The sequence below is a fragment of the Poromitra crassiceps genome, assembly GCF_964638095.1.
Source record: "Poromitra crassiceps genome assembly, chromosome: 2".
Classification (NCBI taxonomy): Eukaryota; Metazoa; Chordata; class Actinopteri; order Beryciformes; family Melamphaidae; genus Poromitra; species Poromitra crassiceps.
In genome coordinates this window covers 19,571,726-19,597,813 of record NC_139624.1, presented here as the reverse complement: position 1 = coordinate 19,597,813, position 26,088 = coordinate 19,571,726, and the positions used below count along the sequence as shown (strand labels likewise).

General features: G+C 44.9%; 1 protein-coding gene across 1 annotated transcript in view; it reads left to right on the top strand.

Annotated features, from left to right (window-relative positions):
* The window catches only part of phf21b (PHD finger protein 21B), a gene marked incomplete at both ends in the record, with an annotated part of 234,119 nt that overhangs the window by 196,318 nt on the left and 11,713 nt on the right, over positions 1-26,088 (top strand). The window contains 6 exons of the mRNA XM_083661323.1: positions 3,429-3,521; positions 5,920-6,669; positions 11,749-11,877; positions 22,833-22,884; positions 23,167-23,243; positions 23,566-23,620. Coding sequence (XP_083517449.1) covers positions 3,429-3,521; positions 5,920-6,669; positions 11,749-11,877; positions 22,833-22,884; positions 23,167-23,243; positions 23,566-23,620 — 1,156 coding nt within the window. The remainder of the gene's footprint in view (positions 1-3,428; positions 3,522-5,919; positions 6,670-11,748; positions 11,878-22,832; positions 22,885-23,166; positions 23,244-23,565; positions 23,621-26,088) is intronic.

Sequence of the window (26,088 nt, the reverse complement as noted above, 5' to 3'; positions counted from 1 at the left end):
CTGCAGCATGAGTGAGCAGAGTGCAGCCAGAACCCAGAATTAAATGGAAGAAACTGTCTGTCTTCCTCCATCATGGACCAACTCCTGCTCTGTGTTTATTGACGTGCGTGGATTGTGTTGTTGATATGGAAATGGACAACAATGGACAGTCATGGAAACCTGTACATGCATGCTAGATTGATTGACAAATGCCGGCGTCCATGGTGTGAACATTTAGCAGAGAGGGAAAGAGCGTGGTTCTGTTTCAACGTTACTGTTAAAGGTTAAAGGTCAAAGTTCAAGGTCACTGTGACCTCACAAACCCCATTTCCAAGCTCTTTAACGCAATATCTCAGGAACGCCTTGATGGAATTTCTTCCAAACTGGCCCAAATGTCGTCTTGGACTCAAGGGTGAACTGATTAGATTTTGGTGGTAAAAGTTCAAGCTCACTGTGACCTCATGAACGCCATTTTCAAGCTCGTTAACGTGATATCTCAGGAACGCCTGGACGGAATTTCTTCCAATTTGCCTCAAACGTCCACTTGGACTCAAGGATGAACCGATTACATTTTGGTGGTCAAAGGTCAAGGTCACTGTGACCCCACGAACGCCATTTTCAAGCTCGGTAACGCCATATCTCAGTAACACCTTGACGAAATTTCTTCACATTTGGCTCAAACGTCAAACAGACATGGATGTCGACTGCTTACTTGTTGGCGTTGTATGTACTTTAAAAATGTTCCATGTATATTTTGTCATTTTTCCTGTGTCTAGAATGCAGCGAAGTCATGTGTCAACATGAGCTGTTTCTGGCTAGATTTGTCCTCCCCTGAAACCGCGAAAATAAATGATGAAACAGAAGAAATGTAAAGCATTATAGACAGGTTTGCCCCTTATGACCTGAGCCTTGACACCTAATGCTGCTGAGTAAGTTCTCCTCTACTCACCAAAGTGACCTTGATGCAGCTGGGCCAAGCACTCTGCATGCTTTGACTTTGGTTCCCATTATTTTTGTCATGATTCACTGCTCAGTCTACAATATGAAAACACTTTACGGCCTGAATCACTGCTCAATCTGGAATATGAAAACACTGTACAGCCTGGATCACTGTTCAATCTACAATATGAAAACACTGTACAGCCTGGATCACTGTTCAATCTACAATATGAAAACACTGTACAGCCTGGATCACTGCTCAATCTACAATATGAAAACACTGTACAGCCTGGATCACTGCTCAATCTACAATATGAAAACACTGTACGGCCTGGATCACTGCTCAATCTACAATATGAAAACACTGTACAGCCTGGATCACTGCTCAATCTACAATATGAAAACACTGTACGGCCTGGATCACTGCTCAATCTACAATATGAAAACACTGTACGGCCTGGATCACTGCTCAATCTACAATATGAAAACACTGTACAGCCTGGATCACTGTTCAATCTACAATATGAAAACACTGTACGGCCTGGATCACTGCTCAATCTACAATATGAAAACACTGTACAGCCTGGATCACTGCTTAATCTACAATATGAAAACACTGTACAGCCTGGATCACTGTTCAATCTACAATATGAAAACACTGTACAGCCTGGATCACTGTTCAATCTACAATATGAAAACACTGTACAGCCTGGATCACTGTTCAATCTACAATATGAAAACACTGTACAGCCTGGATCACTGTTCAATCTACAATATGAAAACACTTTACGGCCTGAATCACTGCTCAATCTGGAATATGAAAACACTGTACAGCCTGGATCACTGTTCAATCTACAATATGAAAACACTGTACAGCCTGGATCACTGTTCAATCTACAATATGAAAACACTTTACGGCCTGAATCACTGCTCAATCTGGAATATGAAAACACTGTACAGTAGGGGTGGGAGAAAAAATCGATTCACCTAAGTATCGCGATTTTTAATGTCACGATTTTTTGGATCGATCTTTTATTCCAGAATCGATAATCGCAAATTAAAAAAAAAAAAAAAATTTTTTTTTTTTTTTTTTTTTTTTTTGGTGCTTGCAGTCAGGCCACTCACTGAACAGCAGGCTAGGCGCCGCCTACTGGTTTACTAGTGGTTTTATTACTTTATTAGTTAGTCTGAAGTAATAATTACACTTCAGGGTTAAAGTGGGTGCATCTCATTGTAAAATTGGACTTCAAACGGCCCAAATCTGGCTTCAAACGGCCCAAATTTCACGCGCGTTGGCCCATATCGGCCTGGCCTGCTTGGTATCTAATGCCCGGCCTGAATTATGATCCCAGTCCGCCCCTGTTTTTAACTATATCGCCCAGCCCTACTCATGATATATAATATACAGTCTCTAGTGTATGATTCAACTTTTCCCATGTTCTAATCTAGTGTAAAAAAGCAAACAAACTGAAAAAATAAAATAAAAAAATAAACAAAAATCGCAATAAATCGTAATATCGAATCGCAATAATCGTAGAATCGCAATAATCGTGAATCGCAATATATATCGAATCGGCACCAAAGTATCGTGATAGTATCGAATCGGGAGATAAGTGAATCGGCACAGCCCTACTGTACAGCCTGGATCACTGTTCAATCTACAATATGAAAACACTGTACAGCCTGGATCACTGCTCAATCTACAATATGAAAACACTGTACAGCCTGGATCACTGCTCAATCTACAATATGAAAACACTGTACGGCCTGGATCACTGCTCAATCTACAATATGAAAACACTGTACAGCCTGGATCACTGCTCAATCTACAATATGAAAACACTGTACGGCCTGGATCACTGCTCAATCTACAATATGAAAACACTGTACGGCCTGGATCACTGCTCAATCTACAATATGAAAACACTGTACAGCCTGGATCACTGTTCAATCTACAATATGAAAACACTGTACGGCCTGGATCACTGCTCAATCTACAATATGAAAACACTGTACAGCCTGGATCACTGCTTAATCTACAATATGAAAACACTGTACAGCCTGGATCACTGTTCAATCTACAATATGAAAACACTGTACAGCCTGGATCACTGTTCAATCTACAATATGAAAACACTGTACAGCCTGGATCACTGCTTAATCTACAATATGAAAACACTGTACAGCCTGGATCACTGTTCAATCTACAATATGAAAACACTGTACAGCCTGGATCACTGTTCAATCTACAATATGAAAACACTGTACGGCCTGGATCACTGCTCAGTCTACAATATGAAAACACTGTACGGCCTGGATCACTGCTTAATCTACAATATGAAAACACTGTACACTTAAAACACTTAACGGCCTTTTCAGACTGCTGCAACTGGCTTTGTTTCAGATGCACAGATCATTTCTCTGTTCCTTCCTGCCTTTGTCTCAGCTGAATGTGAGCCACAGCAAAGCATTTTGCCTCATTTCTCTCTTCCTTTCTGCCTTTGTTTCAGATGCTGGGAACTCTCACAGCAGTGCCCATTAAGGTGCCTCAAGTCAGCTCCCTGCACCGGCTGGCAGGGCAAGCAGCCACTGTGCTACCTCAGGTAACACACACCCGCACACACACACACACACACACACACACACTGGCACACACACACACGCACGCACACACACACACACACACACACACACACATCTCATTATCCATATGAGGACCTTTCATTGACTACCTTCATTCCCTAACACCCAATAGATACTGTACAGTCAGTCACGTTACTTCCTGTACCACGTGTGTGCGTGGGGGAAAATGGGAGGATTTCCCCCACGCTGACCCATCGACCACGCGTCTATGATGAGACCCTGCCTGAATGCATCTAGGGCTGCACAATTATGGCAAAAATTGTCAATTGTCTCAATTTCAGGAAATACAATTATTTTATTGCACATGTGCACCTTTCAGTTTTTTTCCAGTGCAACATTTCTTAAAGTAGCAGCAGCTATAAGGCATTATTTTCACTCATGCTGTCTTACTCATATTGTGACCATATACAAAAGTCACCTCATGAACAATTCCTACTTTATTACTTTGAGGTGGAGCTTTAACTCAAAATTCCGTTCTTTTCCACACTTGCTATCAGTGTCAGATTTGCACCAAATCTGTCGAACAAATGCTATCAACCCCAGCATTTAATATGACATCATTATAGACTTTCAGCACCCCCAACTCCCTGACTGTGTGCAGCGAAATCAAATGACCACCTGGGGGCAGCACAAACCATAACAAACACCTCCCCCTCTCACACACAAATGCACACACGCACATACAGTACACAATTCCACAGTGATATAATAATTGAGATAAATTATATTATTGATATTTCAAGGAATTTTTTTTTGCCACTGATATAATGATAATACAATAGCATAGTAATGCAAGTACACCCTTTCAAATAGCAATGAACTTTCTCTCTCTCTCTGATTTTTCTCCCATTTTCTCCCCAATTGTACTTGGCCAATTGAATGAACTGATTACAAGTTCAAGGTCACTCTGTGACCTCACGTCCGTCCGTTCCATCACTGAAGGGGCGGGGCTAGGTAAAAGGGGTCATAGGAAGGCCATAGGGAGTCAGGTTTCGAGGGGTGGGTCTGGTGGGTGGCTAGGGGTAGTGTCCTCTAGAGAGAGATTGGCGTCAGCGGAGGACCAAAATGCGAGACTCATTAGCCAATGAACAGCCAGGAATGGGTCTCGCGCTACTTTTGTATGCTAAACTAAAGCTGACAATGTACAATTTGATTCAAGGGGGGAAAACCCCTTTCAAAGTACAACACAAACTGTCCATTTTGCTGCAACTCGACAGTGCTGCTTAATCCAGGACCTTACTTCCTGGAACTCTTGAGAGTAAAAAACTGGTCCATTGGAGTGAATGGAGATGTCGGGACCCTTCTATCTACACGGCTCTGGCTAGGGGGATGTGGATGGTGGGAGGGGGTGGGGCTAGGGGAAAGTGGCCGTAGCTAGGGAGAGGAAGGTCATAGACGTAGAGAGTCATGATTTGAGGGGCGGGTAGGGAGGATGTGGGTATGATTTAAGGGGTGGGTAGGGAGGATGTGGGTATGATTGGAGGGGTGGGTAGGGAGGATGTGGGTATGATTTAAGGGGCGGGTAGGGAGGATGTGGGTATGATTTAAGGGGTGGGTAGGGAGGATGTGGGTATGATTTGAGGGGCGGGTAGGGAGGATGTGGGTATGATTTAAGGGGCGGGTAGGGAGGATGTGGGTATGATTTGAGGGGTGGGTAGGGAGGATGTGGGTATGATTTAAGGGGCGGGTAGGGAGGATGTGGGTATGATTTGAGGGGCGGGTAGGGAGGATGTGGGTATGATTTGAGGGGTGGGTAGGGAGGATGTGGGTATGATTTGAGGGGTGGGTAGGGAGGATGTGGGTATGATTTGAGGGGCGGGTAGGGAGGATGTGGGTATGATTTGAGGGGTGGGTAGGGAGGATGTGGGTATGATTTGAGGGGTGGGTAGGGAGGATGTGGGTATGATTTGAGGGGCGGGTAGGGAGGATGTGGGTATGATTTGAGGGGTGGGTAGGGAGGATGTGGGTATGATTTGAGGGGTGGGTAGGGAGGATGTGGGTGCTTTAGGGTAGGGCTAGGGCCATTTCCCATGTTGAAAATGATTAGCCGTGTTGTTGAGGTAGTCCCAAACATTGCCTAAAGTGCTGTAAGGCTGAATGGCCACACCTCTGTGCTGTGGGCTTCAAGGTATTTGTGATTGTATACGTCTGGTGGACAGGCATGGATGTAGACTGCAACTTGACTTGTTGGTGGAGGCAAATTTCTAGTTTCCTATTGAGAGCTAGTTAGGGTCTTAGACCTCCAGAGTGAGGTGGTTTTGGTCACTTGTTCAAGGGGCTATTTCAGCATTAGGGTTTGCGGTTATGGTTGAGATGAGCGGGGCTAACACTTGATCATCTGCTTGTGTGTTCCTCCAGGTCAGGCCAAAGACCCACATCCCAGACAGCCTTCCCCACAGCCCCTGCCAGGAGCTGCAGCCTCTCAGCCTGCAGAGGGCCACCGCTGTCATCAGCCCCAAGAGCCAGGGCCCGGCCCTGCCCACCGCCAACAGCACCTTCAGTCCCAGTGGCTCGCCGCTCCCGCCCCACAGCCTGTCGGGGGGTCCCCACAGCTTGTCTGCGGGGCCGACCCATAGCCTGTCGGGGGGTCCCCACAGCCTGTCGGGCGGTCCCCACAGCCTGTCGGGGGGTCCCCACAGCCTGTCTGGCGGTCCCCACAGCTTGTCCGCGGGGCCGACCCATAGCCTGTCGGGGGGTCTGATCCATAGCCTGTCGGGGGGTCCCCACAGCCTGTCGGGGGGTCCCCACAGCCTGTCGGGCGGTCCCCACAGCCTGTCTGGCGGTCCCCACAGCTTGTCCGCGGGGCCGACCCATAGCCTGTCGGGGGGTCTGATCCATAGCCTGTCGGGGGGGCCGACCCATAGCCTGTCGGGGGGTCCCCACAGCCTCTCGGTGGGGCCGGCTCACAGCCTGTCTGGGGGGCCCAACCATAACCTGTCGGGGGGGTCGGCTCACAGCCTGTCGGGGGGTCCGGACTCAGGGGCTGTGTCGGTGGGGCCCGGCGTGGCCTACGCCATCATCGCTGCCTCCCCCGCCACCGGGAACGGGGTGTCGGTCCTCAGCGAGGCCGTCAAGGTGCAGCCACTGCTCTTCAGCGCCGACAACAAGGCTGGTGTCTCCATCATTTAACACAGACAGCTGTCACACCCCAGCAAACACTGCACCCCACACATACACACCTCACACTGCACCCCACACATACACACCTCACACTGCACCCCACACATACAGTACACACCTCACTGCACCCCACACATACACACCTCACACTGCACCCCACACATACACACCTCACACTGCACCCCACAAATACACACCTCACACTGCACCCCACACATACACACCTCACACTGCACCCCACACATACACACCTCACACTGCACCCCACACATACACACCTCACACTGCACCCCACACATACAGTACACACCTCACTGCACCCCACACATACACACCTCACACTGCACCCCACACATACACACCTCACACTGCACCCCACAAATACACACCTCACACTGCACCCCACACATACACACCTCACACTGCACCCCACACATACACACACCTCACACTGCACCCCACACATACACACACCTCACACTGCACCCCACACATACACACCTCACACTGCACCCCACACATACACACCTCACACTGCACCCCACACATACACACCTCACACTGCACCCCACACATACACACCTCACACTGCACCCCACACATACACACCTCACACTGCACCCCACACATACACACCTCACACTGCACCCCACACATACACACCTCACACTGCACCCCACACATACACACCTCACACTGCACCCCACACATACACACCTCACACTGCACCCCACACATACACACACCTCACACTGCACCCCACACATACACACACCTCACACTGCACCCCACACATACACACCTCACACTGCACCCCACACATACACACCTCACACTGCACCCCACACATACACACCTCACACTGCACCCCACACATACACACCTCACACTGCACCCCACACATACACACCTCGCACTGCACCCCACACATACACACCTCACACTGCACCCCACACATACACACCTCACACTGCACCCCACACATACACACACCTCACACTGCACCCCACACATACACACCTCACACTGCACCCCACACATACACACCTCACACTGCACCCCACACATACACACACCTCACACTGCACCCCACACATACACACCTCACACTGCACCCCACACATACACACACCTCACACTGCACCCCACACATACACACCTCACACTGCACCCCACACATACACACACCTCACACTGCACCCCACACATACACACCTCACACTGCACCCCACACATACACACACCTCACACTGCACCCCACACATACCTCACACTGCACCCCACACATACACACCTCACACTGCACCCCACACATACACACCTCACACTGCACCCCACACATACAGTACACCTCACTCACTTCAATCCAGGGTTCCCACAGGTCATTGAAATCCTTTATTCATTGAAAAGGCATGAATGTATATTATTACTACTATTACTATTTTGTGCAAGAATAGAAAAGTTCTTTTGATATTGTTATGCCTCCGCCGGCGATAGCTAGGCTGGAGGCATTATGGTTTCGGGTTGTCTGTCCGTCCGTATGTACGTACTGTACATCCGTCTGTCCGTCCGATGTTCGTTAACACGATATCTGAGGAACGCCTTAACGGAATTTTGTCAGATTTGCCTCAAACGTCGACTTGGACTCAAGGATGAACCGATTAGATTTTGGTGGTCAAAGCCAGGTCAAAGTTCAAGGTCACTGTGACCTCACGAACGCCATTTCCAAGCTCGTTAACACGATATCTCAGGAATGCCTTGACGGAATTTCTTTGAATTTGCCTCAAACGTCCACTTGGACTCAAGGGTGAACTGATTAGATTTTGGTGGTCAAAGTTCAAGGTCACTGTGACCTCACGACTGCTTGTCTCATACTCATTAACGCGATATCTCCGGAACACCTTGACGGAATTTCTTCTAATTTGTCTCAAACGTCCACTTCGACTCCAGGATGAACTGATTACATTTTGGTGCTCAAAGGTCACTGTGACCTCACAAACACCAGTTGCTAGCTTGTCAACGTGTCCTCTCAGGAACGCCCTGATTGGAATTTCGCCACATTTGTCTCAAATGTCCACTTGGATTCAAGGATGAACTGATAACATTTTGGTGGTCAAAGGTCAAGGTCACTGTGACCTCACGAACGCCATTTTCAAGCTCGGTAACGCCATACCTGAGTAACACCGTGACGGAATTTCTTCACCTTTTCCTCAAACGTCAAAGTCTGGACAGACATGGATATTGAGGTCTGCTCACCTGTTGGTGGAGGCATAGATCCGCATTGCCGTCATTCTAGTTTTCACGTGTAACACAGCACAGTTGAGAAGTGTTCACACATTCAGATCTCTCTTTCTCTTTTTATTTGTTGTTTGTGAGCTTCTGTAAAGACTGCTAGTTCTCATTATAAACATTCTGTGTTGTAACACTAATTAAACTAGGCTGTGTTGTAACACTAATTAAACTAGGCTGTGTTGTAACACTAATTAAACTAGGCTGTGTTGTAACACTAATTAAACTAGGCTGTGTCTAATTAAACGATGCTGTGTTGTAACACTAATTAAACTAGGCTGTGTTGTAACACTAATTAAACTAGGCTGTGTTGTAACACTAATTAAACTAGGCTGTGTCTAATTAAACGATGCTGTGTTGTAACACTAATTAAACTAGGCTGTGTTGTAACACTAATTAAACTAGGCTGTGTTGTAACACTAATTAAACTAGGCTGTGTCTAATTAAACGATGCTGTGTTGTAACACTAATTAAACTAGGCTGTGTTGTAACACTAATTAAACTAGGCTGTGTCTAATTAAACGATGCTGTGTTGTAACACTAATTAAACGATGCTGTGTTGTAACACTAATTAAACTAGGCTGTGTCTAATTAAACGATGCTGTGTTGTAACACTAATTAAACTAGGCTGTGTTGTAACACTAATTAAACTAGGCTGTGTTGTAACACTAATTAAACTAGGCTGTGTTGTAACACTAATTAAACTAGGCTGTGTTGTACACTAATTAAACTAGGCTGTGTTGTACACTAATTAAACTAGGCTGTGTTGTAACACTAATTAAACTAGGCTGTGTTGTAACACTAATTAAACTAGGCTGTGTTGTAACACTAATTAAACTAGGCTGTGTTGTAACACTAATTAAACTAGGCTGTGTTGTAACACTAATTAAACTAGGCTGTGTTGTAACACTAATTAAACTAGGCTGTGTTGTACACTAATTAAACGATGCTGTGTTGTAACACTAATTAAACGATGCTGTGTTGTAACACTAATTAAACTAGGCTGTGTTGTAACACTAATTAAACTAGGCTGTGTTGTACACTAATTAAACTAGGCTGTGTTGTAACACTAATTAAACTAGGCTGTGTTGTAACACTAATTAAACTAGGCTGTGTTGTAACACTAATTAAACTAGGCTGTGTTGTAACACTAATTAAACTAGGCTGTGTTGTAACACTAATTAAACTAGGCTGTGTTGTAACACTAATTAAACTAGGCTGTGTTGTAACACTAATTAAACTAGGCTGTGTTGTAACACTAATTAAACGATGCTGTGTTGTAACACTAATTAAACGATGCTGTGTTGTAACACTAATTAAACTAGGCTGTGTTGTAACACTAATTAAACTAGGCTGTGTTGTAACACTAATTAAACTAGGCTGTGTTGTAACACTAATTAAACTAGGCTGTGTTGTACACTAATTAAACTAGGCTGTGTTGTAACACTAATTAAACTAGGCTGTGTTGTAACACTAATTAAACTAGGCTGTGTTGTAACACTAATTAAACTAGGCTGAGTTGTAACACTAATTAAACTAGGCTGTGTTGTAACACTAATTAAACTAGGCTGTGTTGTAACACTAATTAAACTAGGCTGAGTTGTAACACTAATTAAACTAGGCTGTGTTGTAACACTAATTAAACTAGGCTGTGTTGTAACACTAATTAAACTAGGCTGTGTTGTAACACTAATTAAACTAGGCTGTGTTGTAACACTAATTAAACTAGACTGTGTTGTAACACTAATTAAACTAGGCTGAGTTGTAACACTAATTAAACTAGGCTGTGTTGTAACACTAATTAAACTAGGCTGTGTTGTAACACTAATTAAACTAGGCTGCGTTGTAACACTAATTAAACTAGGCTGTGTTGTAACACTAATTAAACGATGCTGTGTTGTAACACTAATTAAACTAGGCTGTGTTGTAACACTAATTAAACTAGGCTGTGTTGTAACACTAATTAAACTAGGCTGTGTTGTAACACTAATTAAACTAGGCTGTGTTGTAACACTAATTAAACTAGGCTGTGTTGTAACACTAATTAAACTAGGCTGTGTTGTAACACTAATTAAACTAGGCTGCGTTGTAACACTAATTAAACTAGGCTGTGTTGTAACACTAATTAAACGATGCTGTGTTGTAACACTAATTAAACTAGGCTGTGTTGTAACACTAATTAAACTAGGCTGTGTTGTAACACTAATTAAACTAGGCTGTGTTGTAACACTAATTAAACTAGGCTTTGTTGTAACACTAATTAAACTAGGCTGTGTTGCATCCTTGAATTGGAGCGAATAGACCCTTCTCACGGGGGCCATTTTGTGTCGAAAAGGCAGGGTAAACACAGGTGCAAGCAAAACACTAATGAGGGTTTCAAACTTCCATGATTGGAATTTGGAAACCCTCATTAGTGTTTTGCTTGCACCTGTGTTTATTCTGCCTTTTTGACACAAAATGGCCCCCGTGAGAAGGGTCTATTGGGCCTGGAAAGGCCTTGAATTTGATGTTTAAGGAGCTGTTGGAGGAACCCTGTCACTAAGGAATCCTAACAAATTCATGCTGCACTGCAGAGTGGCAGCAAGAGATCACTTACTATTTATGAAAATATGAAGCGCTTCATTACCCATAAATGCAACTCTTTTAATTAGACTAAAACACAGAGATACACAAGCACATGTCTGCATCATGATTGGCTACAGAGCTAAATACAAAACCCCAAGCAGATTGTACATGTATGAAATCCCTAATATAGTCTCATCCTATGTGTGTGATCAGGTAATAATAATCCAGCCCCAGGCCCCCAGCAGCACCCAGGGGTCCTCAGGCTCCCAGGCCGACCTTCCATCACAGGAGGCTCCCCCGGCTCCATCTCCCCCCGCTCCCAAGAAGGACGAGGACCCCGAGGTCAGACCCACCACCCACAACCTGCAGTCAACACACTCAGTCGGACCCACCACCCACAACCTGTAGCAACACACTCAGTCAGACCCACCACCCACAACCTGCAGTCAACACACTCAGTCAGACCCACCACCCACAACCTGTAGCAACACACTCAGTCAGACCCACCACCCACAACCTGCAGTCAACACACTCAGTCAGACCCACCACCCACAACCTGCAGTCAACACACTCAGTCAGACCCACCACCCACAACCTGCAGTCAACACACTCAGTCAGACCCACCACCCACAACCTGTAGCAACACACTCAGTCAGACCCACCACCCACAACCTGCAGTCAACACACTCAGTCAGACCCACCACCCACAACCTGCAGTCAACACACTCAGTCAGACCCACCACCCACAACCTGCAGTCAACACACTCAGTCAGACCCACCACCCACAACCTGCAGTCTTTTGGCTTAAAGTGGTCTTCAATTCAATTCAATTCCAGGTTCCATAAAGAAGGTCTTTGTGAAAGCTGTGAATACCCTGTGTGATTATTATGATAACTAGCGGCCCTCGCTGGCTCACCCGCTGAACTGGCAGCGCTCATTTCTACCCTGCCTCGTTGGTTTACCCTCGAAGTCTCGCCCGCTTCTTCCAATACATGTGCAGTCATCAGCCGCTTCCTTTCACCTGACAGTGAGGAGTTTCACCGACAGGACGTAATGTGTTGGAGGATCACGCTACCCCCCCCAAAACCAAAAGCTTCATGCACTTATCTAACTTCCATTTAGCAGTTGCTGTAACTAACCAGCCATAAAAGGGCGTATGCTAAATTCTGTTTGTGCTCCTCGTGTTGTTGTTGGCAGCCTGGAGTCACGGCAGGCGATCCTCTCGTCCGCGTCGTGCTGATTGGTTAAGCCATCCAATTATTCCGATCGCTAATCCCAGATAATCCCGCGGCGGTCCCGGCCCTCCCTGTTCCCTGTTCCTAGTGGCCGTTCTCTGCAGAAGAGCAGACTGTCTGAAACAAGACCATAATCCACTTTCCACTGCCTCTACAGCAGCGCTGCTATTAGATTGACTCCTAACAGGGAAACACTCACTTTCCAACATCTACAATCATAACACATCAACATCTATAATAACGCAGAGGAGGAGGGATTGTCATTTGAATACATTGATCTCAATCCGCCCCTCCCTCTGGTTGTAAATAGGGGGCGTTTATCGAGTATAATAAACCATAAACCGCTAGCTTCTCTGGAGGAGACATTCTGTCTTTATTACCGTTGTCACGGGATTGTTATTTGCTCTGGGAAATGCCAGAACAAGACTTGTCTCTTTATTAAAAACAAGTGTGCAGCAGCATCAGAGGTAGACGGAAGACGGGGAGAGATCCAGGAGAGAGGCATGAATACATCCTGATCCAGGAGAGAGGCATGAATACATCCTGATCCAGGAGAGAGGCATGAATGCATCCTGATCCAGGAGAGAGGCATGAATACATCCTGATCCAGGAGAGAGGCATGAATACATCCTGATCCAGGAGAGAGGCATGAATACATCCTGATCCAGGAGAGAGGCATGAATACATCCTGATCCAGGAGAGAGGCATGAATACATCCTGATCCAGGAGAGAGGCATGAATACATCCTGATCCAGGAGAGAGGCATGAATACATCCTGATCCAGGAGAGAGGCATGAATACATCCTGATCCAGGAGAGAGGCATGAATACATCCTGATCCAGGAGAGAGGCATGAATGCATCCTGATCCAGGAGAGAGGCATGAATACATCCTGATCCAGGAGAGAGGCATGAATACATCCTGATCCAGGAGAGAGGCATGAATACATCCTGATCCAGGAGAGAGGCATGAATACATCCTGATCCAGGAGAGAGGCATGAATACATCCTGATCCAGGAGAGAGGCATGAATACATCCTGATCCAGGAGAGAGGCATGAATGCATCCTGATCCAGGAGAGAGGCATGAATACATCCTGATCCAGGAGAGAGGCATGAATGCATCCTGATCCAGGAGAGAGGCATGAATACATCCTGATCCAGGAGAGAGGCATGAATACATCCTGATCCAGGAGAGAGGCATGAATGCATCCTGAGGAGAAGTGAAGGCTCTTACATGGAGAACACTTCAGTGATGAGCTGAGGGTCCTCTAGCTGCAGCGTCCCTCTCCTGACCCAATCTCCTGTTCGGCTCTGGCAGTACTCTGCTACTCCATGATCTGTCACACTGCAGTGGAGGTTTACTCATTAAAATGTTACCTCTGTGACAGTACTCTGCTACTCCATGATCTGTCACACTGCAGTGGAGGTTTACTGATTAAAATGTTACCTCTGTGACAGTACTCTGCTACTCCATGATCTGTCACACTGCAGTGGAGGTTTACTCATTAAAATGTTACCTCTGTGACAGTACTCTGCTACTCCATGATCCCCCACACTGCAGTGGAGGTTTACTCATTAAAATGTTACCTCTGTGACAGACAGTACTCTGCTACTCCATGATCCCCCACACTGCAGTGGAGGTTTACTCATTAAAATGTTACCTCTGTGACAGTACTCTGCTACTCCATGATCCCCCACACTGCAGTGGAGGTTTACTCATTAAAATGTTACCTCTGTGACAGTACTCTGCTACTCCATGATCTGTCACACTGCAGTGGAGGTTTACTCATTAAAATGTTACCTCTGTGACAGTACTCTGCTACTCCATGATCTGTCACACTGCAGTGGAGGTTTACTCATTAAAATGTTACCTCTGTGACAGTACTCTGCTACTCCATGATCTGTCACACTGCAGTGGAGGTTTACTCATTAAAATGTTACCTCTGTGACAGTACTCTGCTACTCCATGATCTGTCACACTGTAGTGGAGGTTTACTCATTAAAATGTTACCTCTGTGACAGTACTCTGCTACTCCATGATCTGTCACACTGCAGTGGAGGTTTACTCATTAAAATGTTACCTCTGTGACAGACAGTACTCTCCTACTCCATGACCTGCCACACTGCAGTGGAGGTTTACTCATTAAAATGTTACCTCTGTGACAGACAGTACTCTGCTACTCCATGATCTGTCACACTGCAGTGGAGGTTTACTCATTAAAATGTTACCTCTGTGACAGACAGTACTCTGCTACTCCATGATCCACCACACTGCAGTGGAGGTTTACTCATTAAAATGTTACCTCTGTGACAGTACTCTGCTACTCCATGATCTGGCACACTGCAGTGGAGGTTTACTCATTAAAATGTTACCTCTGTGACAGACAGTACTCTGCTACTCCATGATCCACCACACTGTAGTGGAGGTTTACTCATTAAAATGTTACCTCTGTGACAGTACTCTGCTACTCCATGATCCCCCACACTGCAGTGGAGGTTTACTCATTAAAATGTTACCTCTGTGACAGACAGTACTCTGCTACTCCATGATCCACCACACTGCAGTGGAGGTTTACTCATTAAAATGTTACCTCTGTGACAGTACTCTGCTACTCCATGTTCCACCACACTGCAGTGTAGGTTTACTCATTAAAATGTTGCCTCTGTGACAGTACTCTGCTACTCCATGATCCCCCACACTGCAGTGGAGGTTTACTCATTAAAATGTTACCTCTGTGACAGACAGTACTCTGCTACTCCATGTTCCACCACACTGCAGTGGAGGTTTACTCATTAAAATGTTACCTCTGTGACAGACAGTACTCTGCTACTCCATCATCTGTCACACTGCAGTGTAGGTTTACTCATTAAAATGTTACCTCTGTGACAGACAGTACTCTGCTACTCCATGATCCATCACACTGCAGTGTAGGTTTACTCATTAAAATGTTACCTCTGTGACAGACAGTACTCTGCTACTCCATGATCCACCACACTGCAGTGTAGGTTTACTCATTAAAATGTTACCTCTGTGACAGTACTCTGCTACTCCATGTTCCACCACACTGCAGTGTAGGTTTACTCATTAAAATGTTACCTCTGTGACAGACAGTACTCTGCTACTCCATGATCTGTCACACTGCAGTGGAGGTTTACTCATTAAAATGTTACCTCTGTGACAGACAGTACTCTGCTACTCCATGTTCCACCACACTGCAGTGGAGGTTTACTCATTAAAATGTTACCTCTGTGACAGACAGTACTCTGCTACTCCATGATCCACCACACTGCAGTGTAGGTTTACTCATTAAAATGTTACCTCTGTGACAGTACTCTGCTACTCCATGTTCCACCACACTGCAGTGGAGGTTTACTCATTAAAATGGTACCTCTGTGACAGACAGTACTCTGCTACTCCATGATCCCCCACACTGTAGTGCAGGTTTACTCATTAAAATGTTACCTATGTGACAGTACTCTGCTACTCCATGATCTGTCACACTGCAGTGGAGGTTTACTCATTAAAATGTTACCTCTGTGACAGACAGTACTCTGCTACTCCATGATCCACCACACTGCAGTGCAGGTTTACTCATTAAAATGTTACCTCTGTGACAGTACTCTGCTACTCCATGATCCCCCACACTGCAGTGGAGGTTTACTCATTAAAATGTTGCCTCTGTGACAGTACTCTGCTACTCCATGATCTGTCACACTGCAGTGGAGGTTTACTCATTAAAATGTTGCCTCTGTGACAGTACTCTGCTACTCCATGATCCCCCACACTGCAGTGGAGGTTTACTCATTAAAATGTTACCTCTGTGACAGACAGTACTCTGCTACTCCATGTTCCACCACACTGCAGTGGAGGTTTACTCATTAAAATGTTACCTCTGTGACAGACAGTACTCTGCTACTCCATGATCTGTCACACTGCAGTGTAGGTTTACTCATTAAAATGTTACCTCTGTGACAGACAGTACTCTGCTACTCCATGATCCATCACACTGCAGTGGAGGTTTACTCATTAAAATGTTACCTCTGTGACAGACAGTACTCTGCTACTCCATGATCCACCACACTGCAGTGTAGGTTTACTCATTAAAATGTTACCTCTGTGACAGTACTCTGCTACTCCATGTTCCACCACACTGCAGTGGAGGTTTACTCATTAAAATGTTACCTCTGTGACAGACAGTACTCTGCTACTCCATGATCCCCCACACTGTAGTGCAGGTTTACTCATTAAAATGTTACCTATGTGACAGTACTCTGCTACTCCATGATCTGTCACACTGCAGTGGAGGTTTACTCATTAAAATGTTACCTCTGTGACAGTACTCTGCTACTCCATGATCCACCACACTGCAGTGGAGGTTTACTCATTAAAATGTTACCTCTGTGACAGACAGTACTCTGCTACTCCATGATCCCCCACACTGTAGTGCAGGTTTACTCATTAAAATGTTACCTATGTGACAGTACTCTGCTACTCCATGATCTGTCACACTGCAGTGGAGGTTTACTCATTAAAATGTTACCTCTGTGACAGTACTCTGCTACTCCATGATCCCCCACACTGTAGTGCAGGTTTACTCATTAAAATGTTACCTATGTGACAGTACTCTGCTACTCCATGATCTGTCACACTGCAGTGGAGGTTTACTCATTAAAATGTTACCTCTGTGACAGTACTCTGCTACTCCATGATCCACCACACTGCAGTGCAGGTTTACTCATTAAATTGTTGCCTCTGTGACAGTACTCTGCTACTCCATGATCTGTCACACTGCAGTGCAGGTTTACTCATTAAAATGTTACCTCTGTGACAGTACTCTGCTACTCCATGACCTGCCACACTGCAGTGGAGGTTTACTCATTAAAATGTTACCTCTGTGACAGACAGTACTCTGCTACTCCATGATCCATCACACTGCAGTGGAGGTTTACTCATTAAAATGTTACCTCTGTGACAGACAGTACTCTGCTACTCCATGTTCCACCACACTGCAGTGGAGGTTTACTCATTAAAATGTTACCTCTGTGACAGTACTCTGCTACTCCATGATCCACCACACTGTAGTGGAGGTTTACTCATTAAAATGTTACCTCTGTGACAGTACTCTGCTACTCCATGATCCCCCACACTGCAGTGGAGGTTTACTCATTAAAATGTTACCTCTGTGACAGTACTCTGCTACTCCATGATCTGTCACACTGCAGTGGAGGTTTACTCATTAAAATGTTACCTCTGTGACAGACAGTACTCTGCTACTCCATGATCTGTCACACTGCAGTGGAGGTTTACTCATTAAAATGTTACCTCTGTGACAGACAGTACTATGCTACTCCATGACCTGCCACACTGCAGTGGAGGTTTACTCATTAAAATGTTACCTCTGTGACAGACAGTACTCTGCTACTCCATGATCTGTCACACTGCAGTAGAGGTTTACTCATTAAAATGTTACCTCTGTGACAGACAGTACTCTGCTACTCCATGATCCACCACACTGCAGTGGAGGTTTACTCATTAAAATGTTACCTCTGTGACAGTACTCTGCTACTCCATGATCCCCCACACTGCAGTGGAGGTTTACTCATTAAAATGTTACCTCTGTGACAGACAGTACTCTGCTACTCCATGATCCACCACACTGCAGTGGAGGTTTACTCATTAAAATGTTACCTCTGTGACAGACAGTACTCTGCTACTCCATGATCCCCCACACTGCAGTGGAGGTTTACTCATTAAAATGTTACCTCTGTGACAGTACTCTGCTACTCCATGATCTGTCACACTGCAGTGGAGGTTTACTCATTAAAATGTTACCTCTGTGACAGACAGTACTCTCCTACTCCATGATCCACCACACTGTAGTGGAGGTTTACTCATTAAAATGTTACCTCTGTGACAGTACTCTGCTACTCCATGATCCCCCACACTGCAGTGGAGGTTTACTCATTAAAATGTTACCTCTGTGACAGACAGTACTCTGCTACTCCATGATCCACCACACTGCAGTTGAGGTTTACTCATTAAAATGTTACCTCTGTGACAGTACTCTGCTACTCCATGTTCCACCACACTGCAGTGTAGGTTTACTCATTAAAATGTTGCCTCTGTGACAGTACTCTGCTACTCCATGATCCCCCACACTGCAGTGGAGGTTTACTCATTAAAATGTTACCTCTGTGACAGACAGTACTCTGCTACTCCATGTTCCACCACACTGCAGTGGAGGTTTACTCATTAAAATGTTACCTCTGTGACAGACAGTACTCTGCTACTCCATCATCTGTCACACTGCAGTGTAGGTTTACTCATTAAAATGTTACCTCTGTGACAGACAGTACTCTGCTACTCCATGATCCATCACACTGCAGTGTAGGTTTACTCATTAAAATGTTACCTCTGTGACAGACAGTACTCTGCTACTCCATGATCCACCACACTGCAGTGTAGGTTTACTCATTAAAATGTTACCTCTGTGACAGTACTCTGCTACTCCATGTTCCACCACACTGCAGTGTAGGTTTACTCATTAAAATGTTACCTCTGTGACAGACAGTACTCTGCTACTCCATGATCTGTCACACTGCAGTGGAGGTTTACTCATTAAAATGTTACCTCTGTGACAGACAGTACTCTGCTACTCCATGATCCACCACACTGCAGTGGAGGTTTACTCATTAAAATGTTACCTCTGTGACAGACAGTACTCTGCTACTCCATGTTCCACCACACTGCAGTGGAGGTTTACTCATTAAAATGTTACCTCTGTGACAGACAGTACTCTGCTACTCCATGATCCACCACACTGCAGTGTAGGTGTACTCATTAAAATGTTACCTCTGTGACAGTACTCTGCTACTCCATGTTCCACCACACTGCAGTGGAGGTTTACTCATTAAAATGGTACCTCTGTGACAGACAGTACTCTGCTACTCCATGATCCCCCACACTGTAGTGCAGGTTTACTCATTAAAATGTTACCTATGTGACAGTACTCTGCTACTCCATGATCTGTCACACTGCAGTGGAGGTTTACTCATTAAAATGTTACCTCTGTGACAGACAGTACTCTGCTACTCCATGATCCACCACACTGCAGTGCAGGTTTACTCATTAAAATGTTACCTCTGTGACAGTACTCTGCTACTCCATGATCCCCCACACTGCAGTGGAGGTTTACTCATTAAAATGTTGCCTCTGTGACAGTACTCTGCTACTCCATGATCTGTCACACTGCAGTGGAGGTTTACTCATTAAAATGTTGCCTCTGTGACAGTACTCTGCTACTCCATGATCCCCCACACTGCAGTGGAGGTTTACTCATTAAAATGTTACCTCTGTGACAGACAGTACTCTGCTACTCCATGTTCCACCACACTGCAGTGGAGGTTTACTCATTAAAATGTTACCTCTGTGACAGACAGTACTCTGCTACTCCATGATCTGTCACACTGCAGTGTAGGTTTACTCATTAAAATGTTACCTCTGTGACAGACAGTACTCTGCTACTCCATGATCCATCACACTGCAGTGGAGGTTTACTCATTAAAATGTTACCTCTGTGACAGACAGTACTCTGCTACTCCATGATCCACCACACTGCAGTGTAGGTTTACTCATTAAAATGTTACCTCTGTGACAGTACTCTGCTACTCCATGTTCCACCACACTGCAGTGGAGGTTTACTCATTAAAATGTTACCTCTGTGACAGACAGTACTCTGCTACTCCATGATCCCCCACACTGTAGTGCAGGTTTACTCATTAAAATGTTACCTATGTGACAGTACTCTGCTACTCCATGATCTGTCACACTGCAGTGGAGGTTTACTCATTAAAATGTTACCTCTGTGACAGACAGTACTCTGCTACTCCATGATCCACCACACTGCAGTGCAGGTTTACTCATTAAAATGTTACCTCTGTGACAGTACTCTGCTACTCCATGATCTGTCACACTGCAGTGCAGGTTTACTCATTAAAATGTTACCTCTGTGACAGTACTCTGCTACTCCATGATCCACCACACTGTAGTGGAGGTTTACTCATTAAAATGTTACCTCTGTGACAGTACTCTGCTACTCCATGACCTGCCACACTGCAGTGCAGGTTTACTCATTAAAATGTTACCTCTGTGACAGACAGTACTCTGCTACTCCATGTTCCACCACACTGCAGTGTAGGTTTACTCATTAAAATGTTGCCTCTGTGACAGTACTCTGCTACTCCATGATCCCCCACACTGTAGTGGAGGTTTACTCATTAAAATGTTACCTCTGTGACAGTACTCTGCTACTCCATGACCTGCCACACTGCAGTGGAGGTTTACTCATTAAAATGTTACCTCTGTGACAGACAGTACTCTGCTACTCCATGATCCATCACACTGCAGTGGAGGTTTACTCATTAAAATGTTACCTCTGTGACAGACAGTACTCTGCTACTCCATGTTCCACCACACTGCAGTGGAGGTTTACTCATTAAAATGTTACCTCTGTGACAGTACTCTGCTACTCCATGATCCACCACACTGTAGTGGAGGTTTACTCATTAAAATGTTACCTCTGTGACAGTACTCTGCTACTCCATGATCCACCACACTGCAGTGGAGGTTTACTCATTAAAATGTTACCTCTGTGACAGACAGTACTCTGCTACTCCATGATCCACCACACTGTAGTGGAGGTTTACTCATTAAAATGTTACCTCTGTGACAGACAGTACTCTGCTACTCCTTGATCTGTCACACTGCAGTGGAGGTTTACTCATTAAAATGTTACCTCTGTGACAGTACTCTGCTACTCCATGACCTGCCACACTGCAGTGGAGGTTTACTCATTAAAATGTTACCTCTGTGACAGACAGTACTCTGCTACTCCATGTTCCACCACACTGCAGTGGAGGTTTACTCATTAAAATGTTACCTCTGTGACAGACAGTACTCTGCTACTCCATGATCCACCACACTGCAGTGGAGGTTTACTCATTAAAATGTTACCTCTGTGACAGACAGTACTCTGCTACTCCATGATCCACCACACTGCAGTGGAGGTTTACTCATTAAAATGTTACCTCTGTGACAGACAGTACTCTGCTACTCCATGATCCACCACACTGCAGTGGAGGTTTACTCATTAAAATGTTACCTCTGTGACAGACAGTACTCTGCTACTCCATGACCTGCCACACTGCAGTGGAGGTTTACTCATTAAAATGTTACCTCTGTGACAGACAGTACTCTGCTACTCCATGATCTGTCACACTGCAGTGGAGGTTTACTCATTAAAATGTTACCTCTGTGACAGACAGTACTCTGCTACTCCATGATCCACCACACTGCAGTGGAGGTTTACTCATTAAAATGTTACCTCTGTGACAGACAGTACTCTGCTACTCCATGATCCACCACACTGCAGTGGAGATTTACTCATTAAAATGTTACCTCTGTGACAGACAGTACTCTGCTACTCCATGATCCACCACACTGCAGTGGAGGTTTACTCATTAAAATGTTACCTCTGTGACAGACAGTACTCTGCTACTCCATGATCTGTCACACTGCAGTGGAGGTTTACTCATTAAAATGTTACCTCTGTGACAGACGGTACTCTGCTACTCCATGTTCCACCACACTGCAGTGTAGGTTTACTCATTAAAATGTTACCTCTGTGACAGTACTCTGCTACTCCATGATCCACCACACTGCAGTGGAGGTTTACTCATTAAAATGTTACCTCTGTGACAGACAGTACTCTGCTACTCCATGACCTGCCACACTGCAGTGGAGGTTTACTCATTAAAATGTTACCTCTGTGACAGACAGTACTCTGCTACTCCATGTTCCACCACACTGCAGTGGAGGTTTACTCATTAAAATGTTACCTCTGTGACAGACAGTACTCTGCTACTCCATGATCCACCACACTGCAGTGGAGGTTTACTCATTAAAATGTTACCTCTGTGACAGACAGTACTCTGCTACTCCATGATCTGTCACACTGCAGTGGAGGTTTACTCATTAAAATGTTACCTCTGTGCCTCTTACAGAAAATCGCCTTCATGGTCGCCCTTGGCCTGGTCACCACAGAGCATTTGGAAGGTAGGTTTATGGAGAATGACTTAATCATAACTCATTTCATAATAAATTATTTTCACTATAGTTTTTATTTTTTATTTAGTATTTGCATGGAATGATTGAATTTGTGGAAGTTGAAACTGATCTGCTCTTACAAATTCCTTTATCTTATTAAAACGATATTGCTTTCAAAAGTCCTATATATATATGTATGTAATTATTATTATATTATTATTTGTGTGTTTCTTTATTTTGGTAGTCTTAAATTCAATTTCAGGCAACAAATGGTCTTTTTCTTCTGAACAGAAATCCAGACCAAGAGACAGGAGAGGAAGAGGCGGAGTACAGCCAACCCTGCCTACAGTGGCCTGTTAGAGCCAGAGGTCAGCACACTAACTGCTTCTCTCCTCTATCAACAGTACTGCTTGAATGGAGAGAGATTGATTCATGTTTGCTACAGTTTAGTACTTTGAAGGGTCAAATCCCCAAACACCAAAATGAGTGACATGATAATCACTCAAAAATGAGACCCACTTTAGACCTACAGTAAACGTGTGCCTATTTTGTAAACAAACGTCTTAAAGTGGCTACTAAATAAATGTCTTTTTTAAATATTTAATTTTTAGTTTAATTTTTAATTAATTTTCTTCAATCCCAGGTTTTGCTGAAAGTAAAAATGTAAAAAAATTCCTTTTTGCCTTCCAGCGCAAACGCCTTGCATCAAATTACCTGAACAACCCACTGTTCCTATCTGCACGAGGTAAAATACATCTCACTTCCTATCAGCACCATCCAGCCTGTTGTCAAACAAACTCACTCATTAAACACCTTTCCTTTTAGCCCCATGGCCATCCTCAGGGACATGAACACAACACTGCTAGGCTATGAAACAACAATGAACACACCTGCTAGGCTATGAAACAACACTGAACACACCTGCTAGGCTATGAAACAACACTGAACACACCTACTAGGCTATGAAACAACACTGAACACACCTGCTAGGCTACGAAACAACACTGAACACACCTGCTAGGCTATGAAACAACACTGAACACACCTGCTAGGCTATGAAACAACACTGAACACACCTGCTAGGCTATGAAACAACACTGAACACACCTGCTAGGCTATGAAACAACAATGAACACACCTGCTAGGCTATGAAACAACACTGAACACACCTGCTAGGCTATGAAACAACACTGAACACACCTACTAGGCTATGAAACAACACTGAACACACCTGCTAGGCTACGAAACAACACTGAACACACCTGCTAGGCTACACAACAACACTGAACACACCTGCTAAGCTACAAAACAACACTGAACACACCTGCTAGGCTACGAAACAACACTGAACACACCTGCTAGGCTATGAAACAACACGGAACACACCTGCTAGGCTATGAAACAACACTGAACACACCTGCTAGGCTATGAAACAACACTGAACACACCTGCTAGGCTATGAAACAACACTGAACACACCTGCTAAGCTACAAAACAACACTGAACACACCTGCTAGGCTATGAAACAACACTGAACACACCTGCTAAGCTACAAAACAACACTGAACACACCTGCTAGGCTATGAAACAACACTGAACACACCTGCTAGGCTATGAAACAACACTGAACACACCTGCTATGAAACAACACTGAACACACCTGCTAGGCTACGAAACAACACTGAACACACCTGCTAGGCTACGAAACAACACTGAACACTTGCTAGGCTATGAAACAACACTGAACACACCTGCTAGGCTATGAAACAACACTGAACACACCTGCTAGGCTATGAAACAACACTGAACACACCTGCTAGGCTATGAAACAACACTGAACACACCTGCTAGGCTATGAAACAACACTGAACACACCTGCTAGGCTATGAAACAACACTGAACACACTGCTAGGCTACGAAACAACACTGAACACACCTGCTAGGCTATGAAACAACACTGAACACACCTGCTAGGCTACAAAACAACACTGAACACACCTGCTAGGCTATGAAACAACACTGAACACACCTGCTAGGCTATGAAACAACACTGAACACACCTGCTAGGCTACGAAACAACACTGAACACACCTGCTAGGCTATGAAACAACACTGAACACACCTGCTAGGCTATGAAACAACACTGAACACACCTGCTAGGCTATGAAACAACACTGAACACACCTGCTAGGCTATGAAACAACAATGAACACACCTGCTAGGCTATGAAACAACACTGAACACACCTGCTAGGCTATGAAACAACACTGAACACACCTACTAGGCTATGAAACAACACTGAACACACCTGCTAGGCTACGAAACAACACTGAACACACCTGCTAGGCTACACAACAACACTGAACACACCTGCTAAGCTACAAAACAACACTGAACACACCTGCTAGGCTACGAAACAACACTGAACACACCTGCTAGGCTATGAAACAACACGGAACACACCTGCTAGGCTATGAAACAACACTGAACACACCTGCTAGGCTATGAAACAACACTGAACACACCTGCTAGGCTATGAAACAACACTGAACACACCTGCTAAGCTACAAAACAACACTGAACACACCTGCTAGGCTATGAAACAACACTGAACACACCTGCTAAGCTACAAAACAACACTGAACACACCTGCTAGGCTATGAAACAACACTGAACACACCTGCTAGGCTATGAAACAACACTGAACACACCTGCTATGAAACAACACTGAACACACCTGCTAGGCTACGAAACAACACTGAACACACCTGCTAGGCTACGAAACAACACTGAACACCTGCTAGGCTATGAAACAACACTGAACACACCTGCTAGGCTATGAAACAACACTGAACACACCTGCTAGGCTATGAAACAACACTGAACACACCTGCTAGGCTATGAAACAACACTGAACACACCTGCTAGGCTATGAAACAACACTGAACACACCTGCTAGGCTATGAAACAACACTGAACACACTGCTAGGCTACGAAACAACACTGAACACACCTGCTAGGCTATGAAACAACACTGAACACACCTGCTAGGCTACAAAACAACACTGAACACACCTGCTAGGCTATGAAACAACACTGAACACACCTGCTAGGCTACACAACAACACTGAACACACCTGCTAGGCTATGAAACAACACTGAACACACCTGCTAGGCTATGAAACAACACTGAACACACCTGCTAGGCTACAA